The 23224-nt window shown below is 40.1% G+C and overlaps 1 protein-coding gene across 2 annotated transcripts in view; it reads left to right on the plus strand.

Moving 5' to 3' along the window:
• The window catches only part of LOC138006293 (uncharacterized), a 65599-nt gene that overhangs the window by 224 nt on the left and 42151 nt on the right, over positions 1-23224 (plus strand). For both annotated transcript variants that reach the window (XM_068852536.1, XM_068852537.1), the window contains exons 2-18: positions 293-1764; positions 2788-3170; positions 4120-4331; positions 4778-5022; positions 5464-5671; positions 7279-7922; positions 9537-9888; positions 11138-11351; positions 12354-12406; positions 13251-13301; positions 14565-14642; positions 15253-15384; positions 16136-16245; positions 17646-17723; positions 18337-18472; positions 22013-22120; positions 22669-22749. In XM_068852536.1, coding sequence (XP_068708637.1) covers positions 467-1764; positions 2788-3170; positions 4120-4331; positions 4778-5022; positions 5464-5671; positions 7279-7922; positions 9537-9888; positions 11138-11351; positions 12354-12406; positions 13251-13301; positions 14565-14642; positions 15253-15384; positions 16136-16245; positions 17646-17723; positions 18337-18472; positions 22013-22120; positions 22669-22749 — 4383 coding nt within the window. In that variant the 5' untranslated portion in view covers positions 293-466. The remainder of the gene's footprint in view (positions 1-292; positions 1765-2787; positions 3171-4119; positions 4332-4777; positions 5023-5463; positions 5672-7278; positions 7923-9536; positions 9889-11137; positions 11352-12353; positions 12407-13250; positions 13302-14564; positions 14643-15252; positions 15385-16135; positions 16246-17645; positions 17724-18336; positions 18473-22012; positions 22121-22668; positions 22750-23224) is intronic.

Here is a 23224-nt window from a genome sequence, read left to right on the forward strand (position 1 = left end):
TGCAACGTAAATTTGTTATATTCCAACAGCAATAATTATGATGATTTGTTTAAAGTGCTCAAAATGTATTGTTCACCCAAATGTTTTATATAAGGTAATCCTTCAGTCTCTATCAATTTTGCAAACATTACGTCGACATACATAATATAGATTCATTTTCATAGATCAATTCGTTTTGTATTTAAGAAACATGCGTATACTGTTTTTTTTTTAAACTTTGGATTTAAATCCCTCTTAGTTTGTCGTCATCCTTTGTTCAAACTTTAAATTTCTTTATCTCTGTTCTTTGCAGGTTATACTCAGATCATCTTAGATTTATTCTAAGTACGTTCCAAGGATAAGGTTGTGGTCCAACCTAGTCCCAATAATCACAGCTGGCACAGCATCAAATGCCCGTTATGATTTTCAGGAAGAGTATCTTAAATAACGTCGCTGTGTACACAACCTTAACATTATCTGTGTTAATATGGCATTAACCTTTGGACATCATGCATTTTCGTTGACTTCAGAGGTGTCCCCGTTTCCCCTGACCACAATCCAAGGAGGTGATTTCATAAATTTAACGCTTCATTTGGACTATAATGGGACAGAAACTGCCTTTCTAAAGAATTCAACCACCTGTCAAGAGCTGAACAAAACAGCTGTTTTTCTGCATTTTGTTATAACATTTCCAGTTGTGCTAGAAATCTTTTATCCGGCAAATGCAAGTAACTATAGTGGACACATTGTTACAGATTTTTCAAATTGTACGTTTACACCATCTCTGGAGATAGACTCACAGATTGTTCCAAGCGACATTCCAGGGCTTGACTCTTTTAGATTTAACATTTTTTCACAAAATGTTAGCTGGACAGCAACTTTTAATTTATGGTTAAAATTGCTTCATTCAGCAAGGGCAGGAAGTTGGGTAAACATTACTGCAAATGCAATTATTGGCAATGAAACAAAGAAAGTTGATGTTGCATCATTCAAAACTGCTTCTCCTGGAAATCTTCAGCTTAGTTTAACAAGTACTTCCATCCCAGCAACTCCAAATTTTACATTGACATCAGGTGAAAGTGTGATACTCTCTGCAAGCTTCCAAATTCCAAGGATAACTGCAGATCTTACCCTTACGTTAATGCTTCCTACCTTTGCATCATCCACACCTATGCAATTTATTAGTGGATCTGTAAAAAGCTTTGCTCAAGGGATTGTATCAGAAAGACTTGGTATTCGAGATTCTCCAGACTTCAGCATTACTTTATCTAATGCACTACAGTTTCCTGATTCTTTGAATATTGCCAGGTTTCTCTTTGGTGAGACTGTAAATAACAAAGCAAATGATGCTTCTAATGGGATTGTAACTGTTGAAGTCCAAGCAATGGTGGAATCATCCCAAGGGTTGTTTGTTCCTGAAACAAAGGGAAATGTCTCCTGTATTCTCATGTATTATTCATCTACAGGCCTCAATGTTTTGGCTGGCGAAACAGTGTTGACTTTGGAACTTGGACAACCATTGGTTCAACATCAGTTCCAGACAGAAGGTTCTGATTGCTGTTTTGAGGGTCTTGATGAGGTTGCACTTATATTTGAGGTGAAAAATCCCAGCATCTCAACAGCCCCTGTTCTGAATGTCAGTATAGATATTCGTGTTTTGTCACCACACATAGTAGTGCAGAATATATCACTCATATTGTGTGGTGTTGACAGGACTTGTGTGAATTTAAAGGCAAGAGACATGATGACAAACTATAGCACTGGTTTAAATGTAAATTTAGCACGGTAAGTTCACAAATTTTAATGCTTATGAATCAACACTACTGCATTTTTGTAGTTTTGCAGAATCTCACCTTCACGTGTGTAACTGTTGAACTGCATTTGGTTTCCCTCAATAAAACATGCAAAAAGCGTCAGCTTGAGGAAGATCGTGATATCTCTTTAACAGGTTCCATGCCATTAAGTCAACAGATTATTTTACTGTATTGTTAAGCTCAGGGATGCAGATAAGTGACTGGTAATATTTTTACGGATCAAATTCAAACCACAAGCCATCAGCTCTAATGTGCATTGTATGTTGTGGCTCCTAAAGATGCGTTTAAAGTAAAATTAGACATTGACACATGGAGACACATAATAATCATCATCATCATTATTGTTATCATCATCATCATCATCTGGCAAATTCAAGTGAAATAGATAACCTCCAGCCCCCAACTCTTGTTTTAAATCCTGTATAAAATGTGATATACATGTACATTCTTAACCCATTTAGCCCTGGAAGTGAGACTTTGCCAGACAATTTTACTCGTCAACTGTGGACATTATTCCTAGCGCACCTGAGAGGTCAATGGGTTAAGAGAATGATAATAATATTAATAATGTGGAACTAATTCTGAAAATATGAAGACAAATTGTCCTGTAAAAGAGGGTCACCTTCCAAGCTGATTGAACTTTACCAAGCATTCACTTGACAAAAATGTTACCTCTGTCATTTAACTGAAGAGCTGGCCATGTGAGACCTGAAAGAGTGCTTGGCTTGGAGGGTGACTGTACTTACATTACTGTAACAGTTAAACATGGTAAGCCTGGCCACCCTTTCAGACAAGCTAAGTTTTTGAACAAGTCAATGGTTTGCTGCTTTTTTAAAATGAAATTTGTAAGACTCGTCTAAGGGCAGCTCAGGTACATGTAGGACTGAGTGACCCCTCTATCAGAGACCACTTTTTTTAAAATCAGGTAATGAACAGAGCATGCCATCGTTATAGTGATTATTAATTTTTTTATTTGTCTTCAACTTGGCGTTAGGTTGAATTCATCTTCATTCCTGCAAGGAAGACTTGCAACTCTTGTGAAACCCTCAGTGGCTGCTGGCAGTTCTCACATCAGTCGCTTATCACTAAACTACTCTCGTACTGGCTGGTTACCGATAAACGTTGTGGACAGAGACATACTTGTAATAAAATCAGTAGAACCTCATCCTCCTTCAATTTTTGACAGTGATGTCCCACCAAAAGATGCTAAAGTTGTCACCATTGGAGAAGATATAACCTTCCAAGTGAAGGTATCCCTTCCAGTGAGCACAAATTATGACTTCACTGTGAGAATACAATATGGTCAAGGTGTTGAAGGCATTTCAGGGAAAATCACAAGTGTTGGTAACAATATACATGGCCAGCTAAGAGGAGCTGGTAAGTAAAATGAAGAGCAGTGTTGATTATGCACAGTTTAAGTAGTGAAGAATTTCCTACACTAAGCTTGATAGCAAGCAGTGAAAATTTAACTTTTTTTCTCCTGACTAGTGCAAAAAATGAAAAGCAAAACAGGGAAGATACATTAGGCAGCGTTCGGGGGGCACATTAGAGATTTCATATTTTGACGTGTTCTTATGAAGATTATTTGGCTTAGCTAGAACAAGTGCTCTATTGGTTGGGGAGACTGTTAAAGTCAAATCACGTGAAATTAAAACAGATTAAGTCTTAATACATGATGGTTTTTCATTAAAGGGAAAATTAAACCATTGTACCCAGGAAAAAAACCTCTCAGATCAGAGAAGAGAACCAACAAACCCAACCAACTTATGGTGTTGAGTCTGGGAATTGAACCCAGGACACACTGGAAAGTGTTCTCACCACCATACCAAACCTCCCCAAATAAAGACCTGATTTGAAGTCAAAAGGCTTGTTTATTTACAGGGGAGTTACTTACACTGAGCGTCATATGTAGGTGACAGGTGGTCAAATAGGACTTTTCATTAGCCTACCAGTACTGAGGCTTTAAAGAGAGACAGACAGTGACTCACAGATAGATAGATAGATAAATAGACAAATAGTTAGGTACATGTAGGTAGGTAGTTAGGTACATAGAGGTATCCTTTCCTAAAGCCAATGGCATTAGCATAGTTTTGTGTGGGCCCTTAGTTTAAAGGAGGTTAGTTTTTGAGTGGAGGTAGAGGAATGTTAGTTAACTGAGCCCACCCCTCTCCCATTAATGAGCAAAATCGTCTCAATCCCAGGGGTCACTGGGTTAAGGTAAAGCATGAGTTAAACTTTGTTCTGTGGCCTGTGATGTTAATGTTTTGTACTTGGGCCCAATGGAGCCCTTCAATTCTTAACTGCTTGGTTGTCTTTTATTTCTTAGATTTAAATGTCACAGCCTCAGAGGTCATAGGTAACTTTGGCACAGTCTTGAACACTGGAAACTCTTCTCAACTTCATGACAATGATATTGAGTATCTAACAACAGTGAGAACATTGAATACTGGCTTGAACACAAACGGACGCACAGTGGAAATCAGTTTTACAGTGGTTGCAAATGGTTCCTACCAACCACAGAGCTCATTATCTTTAAAGGTAATCTACTGAGTTCTAAGCCATCCAGCTAATTAGAAAGCAAGAAGTTAGTCACATATTGACAAACATGGGATAAAGGATGGGAAGTGGTTTGAAAGCAGCAGAGAAGAGATTTTATTGAATAATTAACAATTGTTCCCCAAAAGGCGAAGTGATTATCGGTGAATATTCACCGATAATCACTGAGCCTGAGGTGAATAATTGTTTTAGTATAAATACACAGGTGATTATTTCAAAAAAGAGAAAAAAAAGACATTTTAACGCGAAATCATCTTCTCTTACAGTGGCAAAATGACTACTGGCAGCCATTTTGCCCGTCGAGGTGATTATCGGCTGATAATCCAAGATAGCGAGGCAATGAGAGCGTGCGATTTTGTGTAATCACCTGTGTATTTATGCTAAATAAAAATAATTAATAATAGTCATTTTCTTTTGCTTTCCTTTAGGTAATTGAACCTGACCTTGCAGTTAGTGTTGTTTCATCTCGCCTGGCTGGAGTGCCACCAAACTTTGACCTAACATTCACTGTGCAGTTAAAACATTCCAAAAAGTCAACTTCAGGTGCCTACAGGGTTCTTCTTGAAATTGCGATTCCTCGTGACAACCTCCAAAATGCTCAATTAATAGACTATCCAACAAGAGGAAGTTTAAATCTGGTTAATGGAAATGCTGCTCCTGGCAACAATCCCAGGTACATTTTGTGTGATAGGAGTGCAATGAGTTATTTTTAACCCGTTGACTCCTGTACCCCCCACCCCCTCCCCCTGCAAATTGAAGAGTCAATTGTCAGGCTTGAGACAGAGTAAAATCTATTGTCTCACTCCTAGGAGGCAATGGGTTAAAGGGGACGGGAAGGCTATGAAGTGCTTAATATTAAAAATTTACCTGAATCAAGCCTACACTATTATTATTATATTATTAACTGCTGGCTAAAACAATAACTTTTCAAATTTCATTTTTTACAAACACCTTAATTAAAATTGATAAAGATAAATGATAACATGGGGGACTCAGTTGAAGGATTGTTCCCCAAATACTTTTGGGTTCAGCAGTCTGGTAATACTGTACCTAATTTTTGTGTTGCTCTACAGGAACCATGCCAGCTTTTATTCTACTGCTTTGTTTTTAACAGGTACAATAACCCAAACACAAAAGTGTTGGTATTTCAGGCAGGCGATCTCCCACCTGGCCAATCAGTAAACTTTACGTACAAAGCCACAACAAAGAGTGCACTTCCTCCCAGCATTTTTGTTTCATCGCTAGTTTACTTGGCTTACACAACACTTCCATATAATTTATCACCTCGTGAAGGAAGAAAATACCACAAAAACTCAGATCAGGTAAAGTTCTTACACTGTTTATTTGAGGTGTTTTAGCTTTTTTTAAAAAAAGTAAAGTAAAGTAACCATATCTAACGTCGATAACTCGTAACAGTAATTCAACTGACAAACCTGAGGCCGACGGTGTGCTCATTTTACTCCCCCCTCTCCATCAGTGCCCACCTTCAACCGACAGGCTTTTCGGCCGTTTGTTTTTGTTATGGAAATTCGCATTGCTTATCGTAGCGATCTCATTGGATGAATTTCCGCTTAGGGCAGAATTTTCATGTAGGAAAATTGTTCCGCGGCACGCGATGCCATCAGGAAACACGTCAGAGATCAACATGGGAGGGACCCAAGGGACATATCTCGTAGTCTCGTAGTTTCGAGATCTTACGGAAGTGCCAGAGCAAATTTGACTGCTTAATTTATGAGATGCTTTTTATAAAAGAACTAAAGCCAACTTTGAACACACAGTCTGACTCCATCCGCGCAAAGTTATTTTTATAGCTCAGAGTATTTCATATATTCTTTTGAAAAGCTTTTTGTCCTATTGTTATCTAGCCTTTTTTAGTTTTAATATCACTTACCTTTGGAACGCTTAGTACATATTTCCACATTTTTATCGCTTTCCATATTCTCACGTGAGATTTTACTTCTTATACGCAAAGCTTTATTCATTTTTTTTTTAACTCAAGAGAATGATACATACATACATACAAACATACATACATACGTTTATTGTAACTCCCAAATGGGCTTTTCGGTTACAATGGGAGAAGAGAAAAAGGAATGATCTCGGCGAGATCGAAACGTCGTAGATTTTTATCCCTAGTTTTTATCTTAAAATAACTTTTTAGGCCTAATTAGGCCTAAAACGGTATTTAATCTCAAATCCAAAGTTTGTTGGTTAGTATTCAATGTATGGTGGGGTCATACATGGTGTTTTGGTGCTTCGTTTCGCTGTTTCGTTGTTTATAGTAATGTCCAGCTTATTTTCAGAATCACGTCAACTGTAAGGAGTAACCATATCACTGCACAGAATGAATTTTGAGGACAAATAATCTGGTGCAAGGCCATTTATGGTTTTAGTTTTTGACGTCGAGTTTCCAAGTTTTCTCAGCCCAACTTTTTAATTAGTTGGTTGGCGTCAGTATCTTAACTGGAATGAGTAAGGACGCGGGCTGCGCGATTCTGGAGTTTCTGTAATTTGTCAGATAATGTTTTGCCACAGTTACCTCATACAGTACTATATAGTCAACGTGCGATTGAACTAACCCGTGATAGATATTATGCAGGGATTTAGTTGCACACAGTGGCTAAATTCATTTAATAGATCCAATACCAGAAAAAAAAATTTTCGGTATTGAATTGATGTGATTACTCCATGATAAATTTTCGTCAATTAACACACCAATGAACATAAACTCCGGTTTCGCCATGAGAGTCAATTTATTGGCAATACGCCAACGATTTATATTTGATAAATCCCGATTTAAAGAAACCTGAATGGAGCAGATGTCGTGCTTCACAAGAGTAATGTTGGGATGCTAACAGTAAGAGACTTTTTCATGTTCTGTGAAATACCAATCGATAATTATTTATTTCTGTCATTTTTCTTTGTGCAGGGAACATTCCTTACCCAACGACCGAGCCCCTTTGTGTCTGTAAGTTTCCAACCTCCCACTGGATCCTTTGATGCAGGCGATGTGGTGCAGTATATTCTCACACTTAAAAATACGTTTACCAACAGCACTGCCTATGATCTCTTGGTGGTCATCACATTTGAAGATCTCAATACAAGTAAAAGTTACAGAACCTGCAGCTCTGGTATACTAACTTACAATGCTTCCAGCGAAGAGTCGAAATTATTTGTTGCCAAACTGGATCCATTGCAAACAGTTTCCTGCAACTTTACGTCATTCCTTCAAAATCACATCGGCCCAAAGCAGTCGATATCGCAAAGAGCAGCTATAGAGTACTACAGTCTGCCCTTTGCCAGCTATCCTCACCGTTCAAGCTACAAGGAGTTGAGATATGCCATTATTACCTCAAAAGCCATTGACACAATGGTGGAGACTAGTACGAATGCTGAAAGCTTACAAGCTGGCGATGAAGTGAATTTTACTTTTTACTTACAAATCCCAGAGGGTGTAACCAGCTTAAATGTTTCGTTTCATCTTCCAAATGTGTCTCGAAGTGTTATTGATCTGGATCGAAAAAGAAGAGATTTGGCTGAGTTTGAGAGTGATGATAATAATGATAGATCCAAGTAAGAAAAACGCCCATGGTGGAAATTCCTTTACAGTGCAACTCGCCTTACCGTGGCCACCCAAAAAACTTTCACATTTCACAACTACGTGTAAGTACGTCAAATCAACAACCCATGCAACGTTGTTGAACTTAAAACCGTGAGAACTTTGCAAGGAGGGGTGACTGTCGATCAAATTCGCACACCCTGATTGGCGTTTAAGTTTTACAAAACTTTCTTAGGTGGCCACGGTAAGGCGCGTCGCACTGTAACAGTGGGAAGCGTACGGGGAAGGGACAATGTCTACGAGATGTTAAGCCGGGACCGAGATCTTTTCGGGACCAAGATCTTTTAATCCCGCCATTCATCCCGCAACAGAGCATGGGCACAAGCTTGGCAATGATGCAGTCCTTCCCTTTAACTCAGTAAACTTAACTGGTTAACTGTTTGGGCATTAGAGGCGGTGGCAGTCCCATTAAGATTTTTGCGTCCCTTATGCAACGAGAATAACAGGTTTATCGCAACTTTATTTAAGTGTCAATGGATTTAGTGCAAGAGCACCAATTGGGGACACTAATGGAATTAACTCAAATCAAATCAAATTAAATATTGCTTTTTGTGGAGAGGGGCAAACCGGAGTACCCGGAGAAAAACCTCTCGGTGTAGAGAAGAGAACCAACAAACTCAACCCACATATGACGTAGAGTCTGGGAATTGAACCCGGGCCATATCGGTGGGAGGTGAGTGCTCTCACTGTGCCAACCCTGCTCCCCCAAATAGGCAGGCAGGCAGGCAGGCAGGCGGGGGGGCGGGCGGGCGGGCGTGCGGGCGGGCAGGTAGGCAGGCAGGCTTGCTCTGTCGCCCCTTAGGACGTGTGTACATGATACCGGGGCGACTGTCGCACTGGCACGAGTTCACTCCGATTCCCTCTCTTAGCTCGGTATTTCTTTACATGATACGATGTAATGTAATCCGGTGCACAGCCATGAAGTGACTTTCAAACAAGGAGAATTATCTAAAATAACACCAATCCAGTTTATGTTCATGAAATCGCGCGAAAACCACTCGAGTCTCTCGTCTCTCATGCAATGTGATTGACCCAAAAGAAAGCAAAAGTAGTTACGTTACAGAACGGGTTCGCAGACGCTATTTTTAGGGGGAGAAAAACAAACAACCGCCGAAAATACGTCTGCGTTTGCAGGCTAGGAGTGTATCAGATTCTTTCAAAATCGATATCAGACTTTGCAAGAATTTCATTCAACGTTCTCAAACTCATTAATAATTCATAAGCCAAAAACAAAAGAAATCACTACCGTGAAGGAAGTTTGGATATGTGGTCTTAATAAGCATAAAATTTCCCCAACTTTGATCCCAAATATCTCTTAAAATACTTATTCCTTTGAGAAGTAATATAAACCACTCAAAAGAGTGTTTCATCAGATATCCAACCACCTTGAAATCGTTTAAAAGACTTGCTTCTCGGTGTTTGGATATCCGATGAAACACTCCTTCTCGTGTTTGATATATTACGTCAAGGTGTAAACGTGAGCGCATGCGTGCATCCAAGTGCTGAATTGACGAATAACGGCGAGTTCTCACTCAAGTGTTAACACTGTTGGCTTTTTTTTTTACCAGGTCAGTAGTCAAACGAAGCACAGATGTGGTTTTTGCCCTCGTTCCTCTCCTAGATGAAAGTTATGTTCAACTTGGAAATGGTGTTAGACCCCCAAATATTTCACATCCAAAGGACAGTTCCTTGGAAATCATCTTTGGTTTATTGGAAAATCTCCCTGGCTCTGGTGCCAATGACACAATTGAGATTTTCCTGAAATTTAGAACAGCTAATGAACCACTCGTTTTAAGTGGACGGCCTTTCGATTTGACAGCCGTGCTGAACTTTGACGCCGGTTCTGATGTCATCGCCAAGACGTTCCTGATTGTCGGACCACTTCTGAAACCGCTGCTATTCATTAACAAGACAGTTCAAGTAAGGAGGTTGTTTTATTACTCCCGGCTAAAATACACCTTTGGTCTGGGTCCCTTCTATTTCACTGCAAACAGAACCCACGAGAACGCTCTTGAACGAGTTTCATTTGAAGTACTTTTGCCGTGGCTTTGATTTTACGCTGCTGCGCTTCGTGGCTGAATAAAACTGTTGTACCTGTTTCAATGCAATCTGAGGCAAAATCATTTCTCTCTATTATACCAATAGCCTATGACTAGGAGCTAACAGCAAGTACTGGCCTCAGTCTGGGTGATTGTTTCTAAAATTAAATTATTTTAGATTAGTGTTATGTGGAGACCATATTTGACACCTATATTTGAACTGCGGAATGAAACATTTTGAGGTTGAAGATCTTCACAGTTGTGAACGCTTCTTTTAGCAGAAGCGAAAGGAATACACTAGTCTCTTAGTAGCACGTATCCGCATCCTTTGCGAGTTACTACCAACTCTCAAAATGGCCAGCTCCCAGTTAGCTTGACAGCTCCGACGGGCAATAGACCATTTTCGAATTCTCGCAGCCGGACTGGATCTAGCATGAAATGGAGGCTAATGTGGGCAAATTAATTTGCATTTGAAAAGATTTGCCCGCATTAGCCTCCATTTTATGCTAGATCCAGTCCAGCCGTGAGAGCCGTGAGAGTCCAGCCGTGAGAGTTTTTAAGGCTTCCCTTTCGTTCAAAATTACGAAGATCGTCAATCTCAAAAATTATTTGAAATTGTTATTTACCTGTTGCTTAATTTAATGGAGACGTAGCACAGTGATTGGCCGAGGTGACGATACCTGAACACAGAAGCTGTTCTATATGTAACTGTCTCGGAAGACGATAATTCAGAAGAGAAATTCCTGAGTTGTTAGTACCATGGACTCCTGGTTACACTTTAAAGAGTTCGTGAGGCATCGTAACATTGGAAAATCTGGTTGATTTTGTCTAGCTTTCCGTTTCACAATTTAACCACGTGAAGTATATGCGTGTAGTGAGTGTACAGCAAACCGGCATTCGCTTTTTGTTCTCAAATTGCGAGTAGCAACAAATGACTGCGAGTTCGTGTGCACGCCTTGCGTGCCCCGAGTTTCACGCACGACCGCGTTTTGGTTGTTCAAAATAATTTTGGGACGTTGTCGTATTCCTCAGTCGAGGAAACTGGCTGCAGCACTTGGCTTTGAGCGCGGTTTATTGTTTAATTCCTTACGTGTTAGTTATTGTCATTTAATCCTTCTTGTCTTTTTTAGGTGTTGGAAGAGGGTGGCGACTCTCCCCTGTTAGTTTTTAACGTCACCATCGGTCACAGGAGTGATTCTCTTTACCATGCTCGAGACGTAACCGTCACGGATTCAACTCGAGGGATGGATTTTTACGATTCTGGTGTCTCATCGAAAGATGTCCTCGTCAGGTCTCCCAGAGCCAACATTTTTGTTCTGACTTTCACATTGCCGAGCCTTAAAAGTAAGTTTAGTTTAAACAAATCTGTCACGCTGCCTACATACATATAGAAATTACTTCATGATTGGTGAGCGCTTACAGTTTTTATTCGCAACGATTGAATAGAATCGTAGGAGCCAACCAACCATGAAGTTATTTGTTTATTTTATGAGTACTGAGATTTCTTCGAAACAATAACGACTAAAGAGAATAGAATGAACTGAAAGCTCACACAATTATTCGTTCCAACTCTGTTTCTGGAATGTCTTCAACTTTTCTCATTTTATTCTTAGTTTCTAAAAACGCTTGCACAGTTTTAAATCTCGTGTTTACTTCGAGGTGGCTTTATTCTCTTGTTCAGCAATGAAATTGTCAACCAACCGGCGTCCACAAATTTTCCGACATCTTGAAAATTAAAGGGCGGCTTGCAAGTTTTCGCGCCAAGGATGACGTAGTTCCTGGAACGATCACTTTTCACTCCTCAATGAAAACACCGCTCATCCGATCAGACGCTGCGGACGATGATTTTTCACTGGTGAAATTTCATCGTTCGCGTCGCTGATTGGCTGTGGCAAAACCATTTTTTCTTCACTGTCGTTAGTTGACCTTCTCATAGTGGCTTTTCAGGGACCAACGAGACAACAACAACTATTAAGAATCCAGAGGCAAACCAGTTGACTATTGAAAAGTGCAGCTGAGAATTTGAACCAGGGTCAACCAAGATCAAATTCAACGAGTGGTCAGAACGGGGCTTGAACCCAGGATCGCCGGATCTCAAGGCAAGCGCCTTAACCATTGGGCCGCACTGTCTCTTGCCTTCCTCCACCCCGCGAATTACTCCATAAGAGCATATAAATGGAGTGTGTTTTATACTCAGTATTTAAAACATCGTCGTTGTTGATTTTGTGGCACTAAACAGGATCATCTGCGGAGGCATCTGTTGAAAGATTCCGCTTTTTAAAAAACTAGTGTCTTCATTACAATGCATAAAATGGGATAATTCCTTTTTATTACTTGTTTTCGCAGCTGGCGCGAGGCATTCGTTTATCTACGCTGCTCGATTCAAAGTCGATGTAAAGGTTGGTGTATGGAATTGTATCTTGTTTCATGAAAATGTGAACCGCTTGCTAACGTTCCCCCTTCCACTCCCCCTCCCCCTCCCCCCTCACCCCTCACCCCTTGGTGTCTTCTTTATTAAATTCTCAACCTCGTATAATGCATTTCGCCTGCTCTGATTGGTTCACTCAATCACGGTTATCAGCTCATATACCTTAGTTTGACTTTATATGGTAAATGATTGCGCTAAGCGTTGCTAAGCTAAAAATTTATTCCACGGAAAGCGAAATTTCTCTCTGAATAAAGCCAAAAAAGAAAAAAAAATTTTTGTGGAAAGTTTGGATCCATTCCGACGTTTAGAAGTACGCGAAAAGGCAAGAAATGTTTTTGTGATGAGCCTACATCTGTCTGACCACAAGGTATTACACAACATCGCATCTTCGTCACGTTTTTGTGATTTCGCTCGGATTTTCTCGCTTTCTTCGCTAGTATTTCGCACTTCCAAATTTTTGGAGTTTAAGGAATGTGAGCGCGCGTTGGATATAAGATGGTAAATAGCCAACGAGGCGCGTAGCGCCGAGTTTGCTATAACCAGTCTCATATCAAACAAGCGCGAATGGAATAATTGTTAAATTGCTTCAATGATTATATTTAGATGTCCCGTATATTCTAGTAGTCCTTAGTTAGAATTTTCAAATATGTTAGGCCCGTTTGTTAGCTTGTATTAGTTTCACAGAAAATGACTTTTGGTGGTAGGGCCATTCTCTGACTGCCATGTGCGATCCTTCAGTCTTTGTGACCTCGCGTTTAGAACATTCCTGTTGAGTAAGACGACATGTACGTTAATCCAGCACTGCTTTTTTTTAGGAGCCAACCACGTTCCGAATTCCGGCTGAAGTGACGTGGAAAAGTGTGCAGGTAAAAACACCCTAGCTTTTTTTTTTTCAAGATTACACTGAATTCTCGATGCTTGAAATTAGCTTTTCAGGTCAATCGAAAGGTTTTTCAAGGGAGACTTGTCTAGGTATTATTGAAATAATTAACTTCTCTTTCAAGCCTGAATCGTTTATAATAAAAAAAACCAAACCATTACCGAATTCGAAGAATTTTTTGTATTGGAATGTTCTGTTTTCGGGTAGACATTAAAAAAACGGAACTTTTCGAAAACGATGCACCCTATTGGGTCTAGGTAAAAGTATCAAGTCAGTTTAGGTATGTATAGGGAAGATATCTGTTGAAAACATTGCTTTTGTTATTCAAATTTGCCAACCGCAGGAACAAAAGTCCTTTTCTTTCGACAGCCAGTGGAGCTCTGGTTGGCACATTAACGACAATGGGTGACGTCAACGATATCTTCCCTATTGTTGGCAAGGAACCTCGATGAGGTCATTAAGTGGACGTTTAGTGTTTTTAATTGCCTTGGGATATTTGTGTGGACGGGTAAAAATGTCAATTTTGGACGCAATTTGGATATCTGTGGACGGAGCCTGTGGCAGAGTCTTCTTTTAAGAAAAATGTTGGACTTACTTTTTTCAAGCAATGTTGGTGTTAACGAAATTTTGTTAGTAGTTATTACGATAATATTCGGGCTCGGGCTTAAGCAGTGTGATCTTGTCTTTTCATTGTCAAAGTCAGTCAAAAGAAAATAAAGTAACTGAGAAAGAGAGCAGGGGTTATGACCGCGATTTCACAGGATCTTTTTGGACGTGGAAAGGGTCTGCCTCCCTTATCGTCCGCAATTACATATTAGGTATTTAGCAAAGACAACGCGACGGCACTGACGATAGGCTAGGCCAAGAACACCGTTGATTTTGCAGTGATTTAGCATACTCTTACTGACAACGTTCTATATTACCGAACGTTGCATGGTCACGGTCGTGATATCCTCTGGCGTCCTCTTTTGTCGTCCCCAGCGTTTTGCTTTGCTAAATCTACCCAATGTCAAAAAAAGTCGTCAGACCGCGACAACATGGAAATATTTAATGTCGCTTCAAGCGAAGCGATCGCTTTAATGATTTGATTAATGGTGCCCATCTTAACGGGCGCAAACACACTTCCGTTCCTTTCTCAATAAAAATAACTGAACTGAAATTCGCATTGACGTTGTCAATGTCCAGAATGAGCGTCTGTCTCTGTTGACTTGTTCCTTGGCGTTGTTAACATGTATATTTTTCTTTACAGGTAAACAGCCTCACTTACCGACTGCAAAGTGATACCAACAGTGGTTGCCTACTGAGAAATAACCAGGAGGTAGCCGAGGTAAGAATTTATTGAGTGCCCCACTGCAAGCGCTCGACAGCTCGCTTTGGTAGAGACCCAATCGCAAGAAATCGAGAATTGATTACACTTATTTTTAGCTTGCTGATAAGCGCTGGTAATTTGCTGGCAAGAAATGAGCTCCTTCGGAACAACGAACAGGTTTCGAAGTGAGCTCGGGGGGCTAGCTCGTTTCTCTCTACCCATAATCCGTAAGCTTAAATAAACCGGAATAACCAAGAGTTATTGAGGAAAGGAAGTTTATTTAAGTGTCTAGTCGTTCTGGCGCTGGGGCACTAATTGGGGACACTGCATGCAAACTGAAATTAACAAATTAACGCAAATCAAATCAAATGTTGGTTTTCGAGGAGAGGGGAAACCGGAGTACCCGGAGAAAATCCTCTCGGTGCAGAGTAGAGAACCAACAAACTCAACCCACATATGACGCCGAGTCTGGAAATTGAACCCGGGACACATGGGTGGGAGGCGAGTGCTCTCACCACGACGCCAGTGCTTCACCTTGCCATTCAGTTAGCCCCTCGCCCATACAAAGTAGTCTCCGTAGACAAAGCAATTTCAGTATCAACTGTTGCCATAACTGTTACGTTTTCAGTACCGCACAGTATTTGGTTACTTTGCTCTTGGTGTCTTGCTTGGATTGCTTTGCGGAGCAGTTATTGCCGCCATATTGGTGATGGTGATAATTAAATGCTGCGACAAAGGGAAAATGGCGCCGTACTACATGGTAAGTTTCTCAAACGTTTTCGCGCGAAAAGCATACGTAGTATTTGTCTACACATGATCACCATCCACTAAACTAAAAGTGCCTTTTATTAGCTTGAAGTGCTTTTCGCTTTAACGAGATCTCGTACCACGTTCTTAACCAATTAACAACATTTAAATAATTTGTCTCCCGTGCGCGTTTTCCCGCGTAAGGCGCCATACATGTCTAATACAACTATGTAATGAGATTCATGGTACTTTGCATACACGTCTCAATGTGTCACTAGGTGTGTTCTCCAGCCTGAGAACTTCATCTATATATTTTTTGATTAGGGGTCTGATTAAGGTCGGGGGTAGAGCGTCACTTTATACACCAAGTAAAGTGAATCTCAATTATTAAAGAAATGTATTTTGGAGTTTTAGACGAAAGTACTGAGTGATCTCGCACTTGACTGGAAAATCTAAGCAATTGTCACTTTATATACAACGGGCTTCGACGGGATGAACCCAACCAATTGACCTGCTCCCAACTGTGTGGCTTCATAGCTCAGTTGAGATTTGCACCCGCATCGCAGAGGTCATGGGTTCAGTGAAACCCCTTGAAGCTCTTGAATTTTTCAGGTGTAGATAATTAGATGCAATTGTTTATATTTTCCAGCTAAGTGGCGAGGATCATTGAGTTCTTTTGAATGTCATTATGTCGCTGTATTGGACAACCCTCTAGTTTCAGTAGCTGATATTAAACTGTTTTATATTCTTTTTAATGTTTTCAGCGGTTCACTAATACATGTACCATGACAGTGCTAACTGGAGGATCACAGTATATTTACCATGAAGAAGATGTTCCAGGCAGCAAGCACATTGAGAAACATTATGAGACAAGGTGCAGTTAGGTTTCTTCATGAGACAAAGTGTCCCTCTGATCTACGGGCTCAGCAATTTCATACGCTTCAAATGTCACTTATGTCCAGAAATGCTAACCTCTTACTAATCGAGGGCGAGGGTGTACTGGGGAATATTGGCCCGAGGTCGTTGCAGCACTTAGTCCGTACAAAAACGACTGAGGGCCAATATTCTTCCCTAGTACGGTCCCGAGCAAGTGAGGTTAGTAAGTTTTTTTATCATTATATGGCATCGTTTCTTTGAGCGATCTGACACTTCTCTGCTTGGTGAAAGTTCGTAGTCTTGGCGCTTGTCTGGTTTTCACTAGCGACGCAAGCATACGCGCATGCAAAAGCACAAGCATAAGTACGTTATGCCATGGTTATGCATAGTGAAAACGAATGTCTACAAAAGCATCAAAATCAGCCATGGCATCCGCCATTTTGTTCAAATGCTCAGACGTAGGGAATCTGGAACGAGTGCTTTAATTGGCCAGACGAAGCAAATTTTTCACACGATGCAAGACAAGGAAAAGGAAAAATTTTGATCCTTGTGCTTGCGTCAACACCGTTTTCACTGTGAAATAAGCGCTCTTATGCTTGCGCTTATGCTTGCGTTGCTAGTGGAAACCAGGCTTAATCTTTCGACATGTAAAACTAAATTCCGCTTGCTATAATAATATTGTACTGCTTTGAAAAAAAAATTAAAATCCTCTTCTTTGAAACTCTCTGTGCTTCGCTCAACTTGAATTTCCCGTTTCTATGGTAATGGTCCCTACTATTAAATCCCGACCAAAAACCAGCCAATCAGATTGCTCCATTTAAGTCTTAAGGCCGGTTTACATGCTGCGATTTGTTGACATGATTTGTCGGAGCACGCCGTGAATCGTACGTGTTGTTGATCTCCGCCATTTTGATTGCCTCTATGTTGTATGCTTGCCCAATTTTCAAAATTTATGATTTACACGCCGGCTTCTCTGAAAGTGTCGGGCCCTACGCGACACGGTGTAAACCGTCTTAAGCATATTTGACACCTATTTCCAACAATAATGATAAAAATCAATAATGTTGGGGTGAGTATTATATTTAGGTTGGGGTAAATCCAGCACTCTATTGTCAATGGTCTACATTTCCGTATAAACGAGTTTTTTGAACTATTATTGATGGTAGATTTTGCTGGTGAGAAATACGAATTAAACGGGGCGATATCTGTGGCTCTTTGTTCCACCTCTTAGGCAATCAATTTGTCTTCTATTTGAATGCATGCTCTGCCAGCGCTGCTAAAGTTGCAATGGTACAGAAAGTTCACCAGAGTGTGAAGTGGGTGAATCAAAGACATTTCTTTTCCGCGCTACATGAAAAATAGTAGTCAAACTAACTCTAAATACTTTATTTATTTTAGCATTGTTCAAACAGATGAGAGTATTGTACCCATCCTGGCCTTAGACAGTGCGTCTCAAACAGAAAAAGAACTGAACAGGTACTGATGTTGCCAATTAACTTGACCTTGACGTAGAGTGTGTACAAGATGTCACTATCCTCTTTGCGATCCAAACTCAAGAGCTGCCATAGTCGTCACCGGCTTTGTAATCAAGGTCGCGTTTCTCGATACTCTCGTTAACTTGTCCGGGACTTTCATTTGCCAGACTACGATCCGCCCTTTTAGGAGAGCTGGTCTTTCAAGAGATTAACAGGACCCGAAAGAAAAACTTAATTTTCAAAGTTTTACGCGTCCAAGCGGTTTCGGTTTGAAGATACAGAGACATTTATGAGGCCCGTAATACGACCAAAAAAGTTTTAGAACTTCGAGGACCGGATGCATATGCCAGGGGACGGAAATAAAGGAATTCGTTTCTGGTTATAGCTATAACCACGGAGCCGGCACCTCATGCTTACCCAATCCAACCCTGGCGTTTGGTGGTCATTGCTCTCAAATTCGGCGCTTAATCAAGTGATTGGGATAATATGTAGGTTCTCTCATGTCTCAAAGAGACAAGTCCTACGCATAGGGTTTATTGCGGATGTAGCGACAAATGAAGCACTTTCTCTTTTGCTGGGGTTCAAGCTAACCGATCGGTCTACCTTTTTTCCAGTTTGGATGTAAAATCCACCGCTGCTTTGGATGCAGATTTAGAAACTCAGAGGCAGAACTTGTTCATTCAAGCCCTGAAACTGTTGGCAAAGAAATTGCGTGTCAAGAGAGAGATTTCTTCTGAACAAGAAAAAAGTGTAAGTTTAAAACTGAGGTTGAAGCTCTTTGGTATCTATATTAACGATTTTAACTGTCCATTGTCCAGCCCTCTGGATTTTAAAGCTATCCTATCGATTGTTGGCGGTTTATTATCAGAGGTTTTCATGATGCACGATTTTCTTTAACTGTGTTCGTCACAATTCCGTACTAGTCTAGTTTCTAACTCACTATAAGACCGTTGCATAAAAAAGAGTTTCCTTGCGGGCGAGAAGCGTACCAGCGAAAATTGTTTCACCTTTTTCTGGATGGGTGAAGATATTCCTACTTTGTACAGAGGCGCCTTTTTACTTTTTATCCAGTAGTTTTGACTACTTAAGAAGGCTAGTATAAGCCTAAGGATAACGTGTAATTCAGTTGTGAATTGAGGCGATATGAGTCTTTTTACGTGGAATGCCGAAGGCATCCACGTCTTAAATCCGGGCTGGATTCTTTTTTTTGTTGGTAGTCACAAATGTGCATACCCCACGGATATTGAATTAATCTCCGATCGGGTGGACTGACATATATTCCCTGCGGTATTTCCAAACTTCCCTGCCCCATGGAGAACTCCTATACTCCCCAACCACGATTCTTCTCTGCTAGCGCGTTAGACCACTCGGCCACCGTGACAAACTTCCTTTAAACTGGTGAAAGCAAAGATTTATAATAGAATCTTTCCGCCCGCTATGATTGTTTCAGTATTTAACTATTCGATTAAGTGGATAGATGCTTTTTCTTTGAGAAAGGCAAGCTTTAAAGGTAAGGAGAATTTTCTACGTTATTTCTAGATCTTGCTTCGTACTTGTGTGTTCCACTGTGAACAGTAACGAATACTTCAATAGAAGCATTTTGCATAGAACGAATACGTACTCCAATATTTCTTGGGAACCAGTTTCTTCGCCGTTTTGAGGTAGAAAGAAAATAAGAAAATAGCTTTCAACGGCCAAACAAGATAAAAAATGAAATCAAGTTTAAAAAAAAACGAATTAGCTATCGCCGTCACGGGGACTTCGCAGCGGTCCCCCATCCAAATACTAACCTCATTCGGAGGAGCTTAACTTCAGCTGACACTTGGACTAGCATCAACGATTGTGATCTTTATGTTAAATTCGCACACAGATGTTGTCGAACTTTATAACACTTGAAAGAAAAAAAGTAAACTAACAAAAACCCGGTGTCTTGCCGTCATTTTGTCACAGATGCATCCTTTGTTTCCGGAGTTGTCAGTATTAAACACGCAAGGTAACTTGATCACAGGCGGCCGCTAAAATCGATGTCACTTTCGATTTTGTGATTTTACTTGTACGACCAAAAGTACGATAGAAAAATTGAACTCAGATTGAACGTAACAAAAATCTCCCGAAATGTTTTTCGCTGATGGTAACTTGTATTATATTCGTGGCACAAAATTTATGATGTCTTCATCTCGCAAATTGTCTTATTCTCGATCGAAAGTTCCTTCTGCTCTCCTTAAAAACTACATATCATTGTTTATTTACTTTTGCGTCAATATTTGTTTTGCATACATGTAAGGCAGGCTAACAAAATCTGTACTTTGCTTAGTTCGCATTTTTGGGCATTAAAAATAGAATTTTTGCTCGTATGTTCCTGACGGCAAGTTGCATCTTTTGACGTCTCCCATCCAGTTACTAACCCCGCCGGAACCCTAGGGATTAACTTCAATGCAAATTGGTTTTGGAAAGCTGTCAGAAGCACAGAGGGTAGGGTAATGCCTGTGGTTTACCAAGGAGGATGATGAAGATTCGGTCTGATCGACACATAACTAACAACTGTGGTACACGATATTGTTTTGGTATCGTAAATCATTACAGTGTCATGGTAGATATCTTTGCTAGATACCCCCTGAGAAGACATGTGGTTCAGTAAAGTACTTAACGCAGAACGATTGAAGAAAATAAAAGCAAATCGAGAAACATTTAGCTTCAATGCTGACAAGTTGATCATTTACAACTTCTTTTTCACCACAAGCTTAAGCGTGTACTCTGAGCTAGAACAGTGTCGGTTGTTTTTCTTAAACAAACGAAACTGTTCTGTGCTTGCCCCTTACGGCACTGACAAAAGTACCGTACGTTAGTACATGGGTACTTGACCGTAGCCATTGGCCGAGAAACTAATCTTAGCCAAAAGGCCGAAAAGCGATCAGGACACGGGAAAACTTAGGTAAAAAAATAGCGGAGATATGGGATTTTTGGCTGGGGTGGGGGGGGGGGGGGGAACTGAGGAGATACGGGATATTTTTTAAAGTAGGAGCGCATTGCGTACGTGTGGTAGTGCAGTAAGTAGACAGTGTTTTCTCGAGAAGTGATCACTAGAATTTTTTGTTTTCGTGTTTGATAGTTTTTTGTTCAGCTCGAGTGTAGAATCATGACGAACCTTTGTAGTTTGTGAGAACTATTTACTACTTGTAGCTTTTGCTGAGTTTTGAATCGATAATAGAAAGAGTTTTGGCGATTTCAACCGAGACTGGACTACTGGATTTAAGCTTTTTCCTTGACGAGATTTCAAGTTATTGTGAAACGTTTGGTACCAAGTTACTCTAATACTGAAATCAAGATTATGGAATTGTAAAATTAGAACTTTGGACTGGACTATAGAACGCGCAATTACGGAATTTTACATTTTTGAGCATTCTGAAAAATGGAGTTCACATGTTGTCTTCTTGTCTTCGCCACGGCAGATTTAAACAGTTTGCAAGAAACTAAACCAGGATTACGGAACCGGAATTTGAATACATGGCCCGGTTGTTCGAAAGCCGATTACCTTAATCCAGGATTAGCGTAAACTTTTGTTTTATGTTTTCAACTTTTTGGTGAAAGTTCCTTTGCTTATTGACTTCTTCTAATGTAAAGTTTCACGGAATATCAGCCTTGAACAGCATTTGGGAGTAGAGAATAAAACTCGTTTGTTCATTTTTAACCTGAGATTAGCATTAATCAGCTTTTGAACAACTGGACCAGTATGATAAGTTGTTGAACTGTGATCTGTAATAAGTTTTTCGGATGATTTAAGGCTGATCTTGTAATTTTTGGATGAACGTAGTTAAGGAAGGAAGTAAAACTGTAGGATTTAAATAAAGTCTCATTCCAAAAAATAAATAAATGAAAGATCCCGTATCCCAAGAACCCGCTACTAGGGCTTCCTTGTTTGCATTTGCAAATTTAGTAACATTAATAATGAGTTTTTACACCAGACAACTTCAATTTATATTACAGATGTATCTTTCTGGTAATCTCTCGCCATTTTCCGAAGTTTACCTGTACTTGAAGTTCACTGTAAGTGGACAATTTGTGTCAACTGTTTGCGCATTCCACGGATACGCCTTTGGAGGCGTCTTGTTTTTAGAAGTAATATCCGTGTTTGCTCATAGATTTTTTAATTGTTTTATAATTTTGAATATTCTTATATAGGTTATATAATATATTTATTTAATTACATTATTGTAATATACGCAATTCAGCCGCAAGGCTGCTAGGTATATTTAAATAAACTATCTATCTATCTATCTATCTGCTCTTTAGTTTGGTTTGGAAATCAAACAAGTAATTGGCGCTTTAGCATTCAAGATGGCCGCCGAATACAAACAGAAGTCAGTTGAACTTAGAAAGAAGCTTCAAAGAGAAGGGAAGGTATGATGTTTTGTAAACGTTCATCCTTGTGACGGTGTTGATTACGATGGAAACGTACATTTAAGCAATAAACCCTTTTTTCTTAAATAAATTTGACAAAGAGCAATGAGTGTCAAAGGTAATTGCACCGTTGCGATCACTGCTTCCGAAGATTGGCACTAAATGATCGCGTGACTTTTTCAAACAATGAAGCAGAACGAAAACCAATCGTGACTGACGCGCGCTCATTTTTCCGCGCTTCTAGCAAAATTTGTAATACGAATTCTGATTGGTTAATCGAGCTGTTTGCGCTTGTTGCAGTTGGTCAGAATAATAACATTGACTTTACAATCTCAAGCCTGAAGTGTTCACTGAAGCACAGGAAACCCAGTATTTACGCCTTGGAATGTTGCTTAAGAGTGTGAATGCATCACGGGATATGGCTTGCCGTGATGCTAATCTGATATGGAAGAGGACGATTGATGAAAATCACGTCACATAATTTGTAGTGTATAATCAATTAAGCACAGTCACTGTTAGATTGACTTAGTTGAACTGCTTTTTAACAGAATCGCCTAGATGCATTGCGTAGTGAACAAAGGAAAGACCAAAGGGAAACGGAAAACAAAATAAAAGGTCTTGTGAACGAGGTGGGTTATCTTTGTGGATAAGAGACCCTTTGCATGACCGTGTCACGTGACCTTGCCAATCATAAAAAAATGGTGGTGGTACAAAATAGATGCCAGAAATGGAAAGGGCGTGATGAAATTAGTAGGAATGTCAAGTTTGAGGCCACTGACGTTTAAGTGCGTGATTTTAGAGCGCTTTGAAAGTTATAGCCCACTGTAGTATAATTTGCAAATACTTTCTGCGTAGTCTATTTCAAGGAGTGTCACTGTTGACATGACCACATACAGTTCAGTATTTTTTGGTTTTCTTCGTTTAACAAGTTGGCTGGAATTATGAAACCAAGAAGAAAAGTGTTGAAGAGACCTCGTTTTCGATGGTGACTGGAAGATCATCAGGCTTGGAAAATATCAGAGTTCCCTTTTGCGGGAGTCGAATGTACAATCTTCCGATTACTGGTTCGTATGTTCGACCTCTGAGCCAACACTCGAGAACTAG

Source organism: Montipora foliosa, chromosome 6 (genome assembly GCF_036669935.1).
Source record: "Montipora foliosa isolate CH-2021 chromosome 6, ASM3666993v2, whole genome shotgun sequence".
Classification (NCBI taxonomy): Eukaryota; Metazoa; Cnidaria; class Anthozoa; order Scleractinia; family Acroporidae; genus Montipora; species Montipora foliosa.